Source organism: Lontra canadensis, unplaced genomic scaffold (genome assembly GCF_010015895.1).
Source record: "Lontra canadensis isolate GAN:19392208 unplaced genomic scaffold, GSC_riverotter_1.0 scaffold9, whole genome shotgun sequence".
NCBI classification, from domain to species: Eukaryota; Metazoa; Chordata; class Mammalia; order Carnivora; family Mustelidae; genus Lontra; species Lontra canadensis.
Genome location: NW_022631003.1, coordinates 20,011,926 through 20,022,215, shown reverse-complemented (window position 1 = coordinate 20,022,215; position 10,290 = coordinate 20,011,926). Strand labels below are relative to the sequence as shown.

Here is a 10,290-nt window from a genome sequence, read left to right as displayed (position 1 = left end):
ATAATCATGAACAGCACAGCCCCAACAGGCTGTGGAGTTGGCGGTAGGAGGTAGGAGTTGCTGGTAGGAGGTAAGCGGTGAGGGCTCCAGAGTTTAAGGAAGGCAGGAGAGTTCACCGAGGAGGTAAGAGCTATATCTTAGAGGTAGGGGAAGTATTTGGTTAGGAAACGGAACGGTGGAAATAAAACAAAAGGCAACTCAGGCCACGGACAACATCTAAGAGAACGCAAGCAGATGGGAGCTTTGTTTCTTTATGATGCAGTGGGGATACTGACCGGGGGAAACCATAGGGCCAGAAGACCTGAAAGAAATACGTTGGATGAGAAAGTTAAGGTCAGATCACAGGGGTAACTTGAAACCAGACCAGCAGGTACTGATTTGGAGAATCTGGAAGTCTTCTGTCAAAATGCAAATATCCAAGGAAAAGAAACAAGGAGTCAGTTGGAGTGGGGAGTGTGGAGGTGCAGTCAGTATAGGCTGAACACTGCTATGTGCTCCATTGTATGTTGTAGCAGGAGGAACAGAATTTTTATACCAATAGCAACTAGTAGATTCAACTGTGAGTTCTGTTCTGGGCCATGGGAGGGATGCCCCAATGGAATGAAACCCAGAACAAGTGTGTTCTGATGGGGATGAGGAGAGGAATGATAAAGGGAAATTATACCAAAGCCTTCAGTATTACGAGGAAGAGCTGGTCCAGGTAGGGGCCCGCACTTGATGGACAGCCAAAGCCTGAGAAAAGACTTACAATGGAGAAGAAAAGGGAGTAGGAGAGAAGACAAATTTCCCCTAATTCACAATTTTGCCAACTACTGGCCCTTCTAATGCCCATGACCCCTCTTTAAGGCCCAGTAAAACTCGTATTCCTTTGTTGAACGGATGCTCTTTTGGCTCTCACAATAAAAAATCGAGCTGTAAGGAGGACTCCAGAGAGGGCTCTTTAAGGAGTAGGTCAGAAGAAGAATGAAGTATCCCGATGTACTGCCAACCGAGGGCTACTGGGGCTTCCTAAACACAGTGTAGTCTACGGAGAGGAAGAAGTCTTCCCTAAAGTCACCTCCAGTACCTCCTAAGGCCAAGGTGCCTCTGGTTAGCAATAGAATAGAAAATAATTGTTCTCACCAAAGAAACTTCTGTAGAAAAGTTGCTGGGAAACTGGAATAGGCGTGTCTTTCTGGCCTTCCGGTTCTTTTTATAGGCAGTGCAGGAACCTGAGTGAGGGCCTCTACTCCTTCCGCCCATTTGGGGAGAGATTAAAGAAGCTGAGATTGTCTCTTTCTTACTCATTGGGAGTTACAACCTTGCAGCCAGTAGAGCCTCAACTTCCAGCGTGGACACAGAGAAGGTAGGTCGGAATGAAGGGGCCATGCCCGTAGCTATAAACCCGGATGGCTCCAGCCATCTGGCTTGGCAATAACTGAAGAGGAATAGAGAGCTAGGAGTATTCAATTGCAAGGTACTATTTTTCCTCATGAATAGGTGGGATTTTTTCCTAGGCAACCTCAGGAAATACATAGATTTTGGTGCTCAACTGTTGAAAGAGTTATCTGAAGGCAGGGACCGTTCTGTATAATTCTTTGATGAACAAAGAACAGATTTTTAGCAGTAACATGTTGCGTTGGAATGGCTTAGATTAAAAGAAGGAACAGCCACTAGAACTACGAAGAAAAATGATCTGCCTGTCTCCAGGCAGTGTGGCAGTATCTTGAATGATCCAATGATCCATTGATGTTGACAACCTTTGTTCTGGAGCCTGATATAACTGTAATCTCGCCCATCAGGCAAACATTGTCACACACCCTATTTTATGAAAAGCGTTCTGCCTCGAATTTCAAAAAGCCTTGGTACAGACTGCGACATGAAAATGGATGACATATCTGGAACCTCCGAGTGAAGAGTGTTCTGCTTTTCCTGGCAAGACAGAGCCAGGAGAATTTTAAGGGTCTGATGGTTTGGGGCTCTTGCATATTTGGGAAGGAGAGACATTATGGGGCCCAAACAGGACTAGTCAACAGGCACTTCTGCATGAGGATGTAGTCCGAAGTCTGTCCCCTCTTTCTTTTGCAGGGAGACCGAAGTCCGTTCTCGTGAGGTCCACCCACAAGTCACCATGTATGAGGACTGCGTCAAGTCCGCTGAGGACTATTATTTTGTCTGTGAAAACGAGGGCGCATGGGGCATTGTGCTCGAGTCCTTGGCAATAATTGGCATAGTGGTCACAATTATACTACTCTTGGCGTTCCTCTTCCTCCTGCGAAGGGTTCAAGACTGCTGCCTGTGGAACACCCTCCCCACTCAGATCCTCTTCCTCCTGGGTGTGCTGGGACTCTTCAGCCTTGCCTTTGCCTTCGTCGCTCAGTTCAATCAGCAAACTGCCCCTGTGCGCTACTTTCTCTTTGGGGTTCTCTTTGCTATCTGTTTCTCATGCCTCTTGGCTCATGCCTCCAACCTGGTGAAGCTGGTCCGAGGTAGAGTCTCCCTCTGTTGGACAACAATTCTGTGCATTGCTATTGGTGTCAGCTTGTTGCAGGTGATCATTGCCATTGAGTATGTGACTCTCATGATGACCAGGGGCATGATGTTTATGCATATGACCCCTTGTGAGCTCAACATGGACTTTGTTGTCCTCCTGGTATATGTCCTCTTCCTGATGGCCCTCACCTTCTTCGTCTCCAAAGCCACTTTCTGTGGCCCATGTGAGAACTGGAAGCAACACGGAAGACTCATCTTTGTCACTGTGCTCATCTCCATCATTATCTGGGTGGTGTGGATCTCCATGCTCCTGAGAGGCAACCCACAGCTCCAGCGGCAGCCCCAGTGGGATGACCCCGTCATCTGTATTGCCCTGGTCACCAATGCATGGGTTTTCCTGCTGCTGTACATCATACCGGAGCTCTGCATTCTCTACAGATCGACCAAGCAGAACTGCCCTTTACCGGGCAACACCTGCCCTGCCCCAGCCTATCAATGCAGCTTCAGAGTGGAGAACCAGGAACTCTCAAGAGGTACTTTCCCAGGGGATTTGGGGAGCAGGGAGGCTCTCCCAAGGGAGAAACAGGAGAGAAATTGAGAAACCGGGTGAACCAAGAGGGAACAATAAGGAAATGGCCACAATATAGGTGGGTGACTTCAGAGTTCCAGCATGGAGATAGAAACACCCAGAATTGATGTTAAATTTTTATGAGAAATCAGTGCTTCCAAAATACCAAGAGTTATGGGGAAGAGGCCAAGACAGAAATGAATCAAAGGCCCTAAATAAAGAGGGTGTGGCTCTAAGTGCTCACGCTGGGTAAAGAAAGGCACCCCCTATAAAGTGAGTTAACCACCCCAAATTAGGCTTGGACCAAGCAATTGCATGATGTATGATGCTAAGTCCAGATGTTTTGGCTATCAAGGGCACAAGTCAATCCCAGCAACGGTGATTGGGTTTTTTTTTAATTTAAGTCTTGAAATTAGTTTGCCCAAACATCATAATAAACTGATTCATAGGACTCATCACCTCATTAACAGCACAAAGCCCAATAACTCCTGGATTTCTACTTTTCATACCATTCACTGCATGAAAGTCTTCAAGGTTTGCAAAAAGTGACAGGAAGAGCCACTGAATCAGAATTCTAATAAAGGCTCAGATGTGTCATCACTAATAGAAAAAAAGCAACTTGCTTATGTAACATTTTCATAAAAATTTCTGGTCAGATTTTTATTGTTCTCAAAGACCAAGCCACCTGCTATACTTTTTGCTAATGAATAAAGTAGATTAACTTTGACAACAAAAATGCTTGGACCCTAACAACCTGGGGGAAATAGTGGCTAATTCTGGTTATCTAGAAATATGTCAAAACACATTCATTCCTTTCTGAAACATCTGGCCTGTTATTCATAACCCAATATCATAGTTTTACATCAATTTTTATGTCTTAATAGGCATCTGATTCTTTACAATTTATTTCTAATGTGCAAAAATTACATTATTTTATATATTGTAGAGCACACATAATGTTCACCAGGCTCAAAAAAATTAATAGAAGCCTTCCCTTTAAGTGCATACACATTTTTTGAGCTATAATCTATGGTTAATTACACATTCAAATTAAATGCTGCTTAGATAGATGCATCCATTAATTCTTTTCAGTGCAGTTGACAGAGTCGGAAGTTGACACTATACATCCTTCCTATAAGAGTTTTTCTTTCCTTGCTGATGGTGCATCATCAGATCACTAAGGTTTGTGGCAGAATTGCAGAGTCAATCCCCAAAACTACTTCTCAAAGTCCTCATCAGCAGATAAAACTTCTTGTGTCTGTTTTATTGTTGTCGTATGTTTCCAGGATACAAAAGTCAGAGAGAAAGAGAGAGGAGTTCTCAGAGTTTTATAATACCCCAAACATACCTGGATTTATAACAGCCAATATTCTATACCCCAAAACACAGGTGTTTCAAATGTTCTCAGGATGTCTTGGTGGCAGAACAAGGGCGTGCAAAAAACACGTTTCCCGGTGATATCCTCATTACTCATGCATGGTTAGAAAATCCGTTTCTGAGCAGGAAATGGCCTGCCAGTGATAGTCATTATCAATGCAGTTTGATATCGTTTGTTTGTTTGTTTGTTTGTTTTAATTTGACAGACAGAGATCACAAGTAGGCAGAGAGGCAGGCAGAGAGAGGAAGGGAAGCAGGCTCCCTGCTGAGCAGAGAGCCCGACTCGAGGCTCGATCCCAGGACCCTGGGATCATGACCTGAGCCGAACGCAGAGGCTTTAACCTACTGAGCCACCCAGGCACCCCTTGATGTTTTTTTTTTTATTAAAAAATTAATAATGTAGTAAAGAATATACAGATTGCTCTCCAAATTGGGCAGAATAACCAGAAACTTAAAAGCTGGACAACAGAATCAGATTTTAGGTCAGCTGGGAAAAATACAAATATCAAAAATTAGAAGAATGATTAAAACTTAGTACAAAATACAGGATTACACCAAGCTGGGAAAAACATACAACACAAGATAGATAAGAACCAGACAAGTAGAGTCTGATAACAGGAACTTGAAAAACCCTAAGTGTGCCCTGTAGGTCACAAGCTGGTGAGAGGAAAGCAGCTTACCACTGTCTTTGTTTTCATTGGCTCAAAAAACAGTCACAGTACCGTATCAACAGACGTGTGGTCAGCCAGAACAATCAGGCTATTGTATTTGGCACTGGTCAGTCTCCAAGGAGAATACCCATTCCAGTTCTGGCGTCCACCAATGAGAAGTATGGGGGAACTTGGGGAGGCTAAGGGAGAACCACAAAGATAATTAAAGGGTTATAACATGCAACCAAAGTGGAAAGGTTAAGACAATGAAACAGGTTCCCAATGTGCCTTCATCATAGACTATTCAAATTCTCTCTCTAAATTCTGTACCGAAACATGACATTTTGTTTAAGTCCATGAGACATGCATTTGTCATGTGACTCTTCTGATGACTACTGCTTATTGCTATGCCTCCGGTCACATAACTATTTTATTTACCACTGGGTTGTGGGACCAGAATTATTTATCAGAAAGAAGAGTAAGACCAGAGGAGATGAGCAGGGAATTTCACAAGTATGAAGACCTCTCTTGAAGAAGCTGCTGTCCTGTTGCTTTCTGTCTCCAACTAAAGACAAGGTGTAGAAATGAACTCAAACCAAAGCATGAAGGATTTAGATTAAAAATGAAAATAAGAGTAGGTAAACACTGAAATAGATTGGTAAAGGAGATTAAGGACTCCATTTCCCTGAGAGAGTCTTTCAAAAGAAGATTAGGCTTTATCTTCCTGAAGTGGTTATGGACTTAATTCCGAGATAGAAAAACATCTGGCTGGAGAACGAAAATGCATTCAGGAATGTTACTACGGACCCCCAAACAAATGGGCAGAAATATTTTTTGCCCTCTATTATAAATGCGTTCCTAGAAAGCTGTATATTGATTGCACTTTTTAAAAAATCAGTTGCCCTTTTAACTGAGAATTTTAAATGCCATATAATTTGTGGAGATCGTAAATATTGACTATCAGCCACGATTCTCTCTCTCTCTCTCTCTTTTGTTTATGGAGGGAAAACTCCTGTTAGGATTATCACTACTGTATCTGCTTTAGCGTACTTAAGATATTGTTATGTCAAGTTTGCTAAAAGCAAGACCCATGTATATTTTAAACTATCACATTGCTATGGGCATTTTTTTTTTGTTCATTGCTTGAAGGTATACAGACAAACCTAGTATGATTCTTTTTTAAGGTATTAAGACAAAAATAATGAGTCTATGCAGTGTAAAAGGGGGCCAATAACTATAAAATGATGTGAAACAAGAGAATGTTCTTGCAAACTTGCAAACTTAAGTCCATCAGGTTGTTTTCCATATATGTATATATGGAAAACAACCTATACATATATATATATATATATGAAGCTGGTATTTGCTATAAGGAAATTATATATATATGTACACACACACACACATATATATAAAATCCTTAATATAAGGGATTTTTAAAATTTATTTATTTGAAAGAGAGAGAGACCATGAGCAAAGGGAGGGACAGAGGGAGAAGCAGACTCCCCGCTGAGCAGGAAACCCAACAAGGAACTCAGTCCCAGGACCCTGAGATCATGACCCGAGCCAAGGGCAGACGCTTAACCGACTGAGCCTCCCAGGTGTCCTGCAAATACCAGCTTTCGCTGGACAACCCTTCTGGGCAATTTTCAGCGTTTTCGTTTTTTTTTTTTCTTCAAGACATCCCCCCAATCCTTCCTAGAACAAACCCAATTTCAACGGTCCCAAGCAGTGTAATTTTTGTTTTTTCGCAGGAACAAATCACAAAACTGTTTTCTCACCCTCAGGAGCTACAAGTGACAGAGAGACAAGTGGTATAAAGTAGGGAAGAAGACAGTGAGTCTGGGCAGGACTTGTTTGGTCTGAGGACAGATACGACAAGCATTCGACATTCCTGAAGAGGCAGGGAGCGTGAGAAAATTGGGCAGCGTGCGGCAGCAGAAAGAATGCAGAATCTGGGTGCCCTGACTTTGAGGCTCACCTCTGCTTCCTGCCAATTTCGAGGCAAAAGCAAGCTCCTCAACCTCTAGGAGTTCAGGCTCGTAGTCTTGAAATGATGGTTATAGTGTCCTCACCTCTTCTCCATGTAAACAGAAGGTCTTTCTTACTCAACTCAGATTTCATACCACGAAATGGTTGCAGGTTTAATAGAGAGAAACACTCAGCCTTTTGGTAAATCCATGAGCGACAACTAGTGCTGGAAACTTCTGGAGAAGGCGGCTTCTCCAATTTATGATCTAGTCTGATGAGAATGCTGGATGAATGTTGGTCACCAAGGAGCTGAGTGTCAGAAAGTCTCAAGGAACTCAAGGAATTATGCCTCAAGGAGCAAAGTTAAACCAAGAATTCAGCTTATTCTGCCCCCAAGGAAAGAAGGGCATTCCAAATTTCACGGGATCCAACCCTCTAAAAAATATCAGTAGGATGATGGTGTCAGAGCACCAGTTATGACCACACCACTGGATACTAATTCTCAAAGCACAGCAGTATGGTGTTTTCTTTTTCTTTTCTTTCTTTTTTTTTTTAAGATTTTATTTATTGATGGATAGACAGAGACACAGAAAGAAAGGGAACACAAGCATGGGGAGTGGGAGAGGGAGAAGCAGGCCTCCTGCTGAGCAGGGAGCCCAATGTGGGGCTCAATCCCAGGATCCTGGGATCACGACCTGAGCCGAAAGCAGACACTCAAGGACTGAGCCACCCAGGTGCCCCAGCAGTATGGTGTTTTCTATACGTCATGCCCGATTTGAAGGGCTGTATATGTATTGATTAGCTTAATTTTCAAGACAAGCCTATGAAGTAGATTTACTGTTATGATCATCATTGTCCCTCTTTTATTCCTATCAGGAAACAAAGGCAACCAAAGGTTAAAGAATGGGGCCCTAGGTTAGCCCACGGCTAGCGAGTGAGAGACCCGCTAAGCATGAACATTCAGGGTGAGGCCACGCCTGTGACCATCAAACAACGAATATGTATGGAGCGAGGCCCTGGTGTTAGGGCAGACATGGCCTGTCCTCACAGAGCCTACAGTCTTGTCGAGGAGACTGACATTAAACAAATAACCATGCATGTGATTATTCTATGACAGGAGAAAATTATCTCTAGGGATCTTGTTTTATTACATCTGGTATTTTATAAAGCTGAACCAAAGCTTGCAGAGTATCAAGCCTGAAGGGACTTTAGAGATGATCTAGGTAAGGCCTTGTATTTTCCTGTGGAGGACAGTGAGGTACGCAAGGTCACACAGGTAGTACTACGGGAACAAAGACCTTGACCCACTGCGAGCAACGCTCTTTCTCTAGGTGATGACCAACGTCCGGCATCTTCAGTCACAAAACACAGATGAATACGCAGATGCTACCCATAGCCAACCTTCCTCATAAGCTTTAAAAACACTCTTTTTAAAAATCATAGATTTAAAAAACAAACCAAAACCAAAACCAAAGACAGCAAAAAACAGCCTCAACTGAGAATTCCTTTTCAAAGGGTCAAGAGCCTCTTCACAAGCCCCCAGGTCTTCTCATAGTCCTCGTGTGCTGTTTCCAGGTGAATCTGACACTAACCCAGCCCTTCCCATCTTTGGCTTTCAGCCCGAGACAGTGATGGAGCTGAGGAGGATGTAGCATTAACTTCATATGGTACCCTCATTCAGCCGCAGGTAAATGTGCTCATCTACGGTCCCCGAGGGACAGAGCAAGGACTCCTTCCTTAGGAGAGTTGTCAGGCTTCATTTCCAATGTCTGTACCAACCTGAGAGAGGAGAGGTACGGTGGGCTCGTCTCCACAAGCATGCAAACCTTGAGCTATCCAGATAAAACCCGTCCTGGGGCAGGGCAATAAAGGCAAGGGATGCCGGCCCCTCTGCCCAAGCCCCTCCCGATCCCCACCGCCACGCATCAACAAGGTACTCGGCTATAGGCGAATGCCGCTGGCAAGGAAAAGCAGCTCGAAAGGTTGGTGTGAGTGTGACGAGGAAGAGGCTCACTCCTTCTCGCCTTGGGGACCGCAGGGAATTGTAAATACGTATGAGGTCAGATCTGTTTCTACTGTCTATTGGTGGTCTAAATGAATCCCCTGAGCCCTGCTAGCCGACTCTCTGTGTTGCTGTGTAGCTCCTAGAGCCCAAGCTGCCCCCGAGAACTGGGTTAGTGCTGTCACCCTCCCTCATCACCAGATGGGCGTAACCCATTTTAATCCTTTCAGGCAAAAGCGGAAGGAGCATGACTGAGTAGAACTGGAGGTGACTTGTGTTTGTGTCGGATGCCTTGAGGGTGTACAGAGGCAGGCAGCCAAAAATACCACACTGCGACACAGTTCTTATATTCTGGTCCCCATAACTAAAATCTGAGGGTGGAAGTCATGCTCACACTGGTTGTTCGAGGAACTGTACGAGGCCACTCTAACTAGCTAATGCCTCTGGTCTGTTACCTGAGGCTTGGCCTTTTCCTGGAAGAAGGGCACACAGACCAGGACACAGAGAGAGCATTTGCTGTAATTAACCCTCTAGAGGGCATTAATAGGATGAGAAAATATTTATCATCCTCTCCAAGAATTTCTTGGATTACTTCAATTTCCAGTGATCAGCTATTCAAGAATCTTGCAGAAATAGCTTGTTACTGGTTAAAAGGGAAGACGGCTTTAAAAAAAAAAAAGTTTTTATGTGCATAGCCTCCATGGTTTTTTTGTTTGTTTGTTTGTTTTTCTTAACAAAGGATTAAGTGATGCTGAAATGATATTTCAAACATAGCTCTGGAAAGTATCACCCCTTGCATTGACTCAGAAAATTGACAATGCCTTTCTTCTTTTCCAGACTGTTGATCCCACACAAGAGTGTTTCATCCCACCAGCTAAACCAAGCCCCCAGCAAGATGCAGAAATATAAAGTCCACAGGAAATATGCATAGTGGAAACTCAGAAGACCATCCTAATGTAGCCCTGATGGGTCACTGGGGAGCCCAGAGTCATGTTCCAGCCAAGTACCGGCTCATCCTTCCTTCCCCGCTTCCCAGCCCTTTCCATCCATCCGGACCCTTCATCAGAAGACTACTGTCTCAAGCATAATTACAATCTTGCTGGCCACCCTAAATTGACTATGTGTCTCTTTCTTCTTTCCTGAAACTGAAGGACTTCTTTCCTTAGCAGTGCGAGAACAAATTGGCAGCTCTTACTAATAGGGCCAAAAGACCCTGGCCTGAAAAAATTAGGGTCATGTACTTTGATAAA

General features: G+C 43.8%; 1 protein-coding gene across 2 annotated transcripts; it reads left to right on the top strand.

The window, feature by feature from the left end:
* Positions 1 to 2,110: 2,110 nt before the first annotated feature.
* GPRC5D (G protein-coupled receptor class C group 5 member D) lies at positions 2,111 to 9,949 on the top strand. Of its 2 annotated transcripts, XM_032855417.1 has the most exons (3): positions 2,111 to 3,005; positions 8,658 to 8,725; positions 9,878 to 9,949. In XM_032855417.1, the coding sequence occupies exons 1-3, from the start codon at positions 2,111 to 2,113 to the stop codon at positions 9,947 to 9,949; spliced, it is 1,035 nt and encodes a 344-aa protein (XP_032711308.1). The 2 variants fall into 2 exon arrangements, with proteins under 2 accessions (XP_032711308.1, XP_032711309.1); XM_032855418.1 differs by lacking the exon at positions 8,658 to 8,725 and having other exon boundaries at positions 9,878 to 9,945.
* The last annotated feature ends 341 nt before the right edge of the window (positions 9,950 to 10,290 follow it).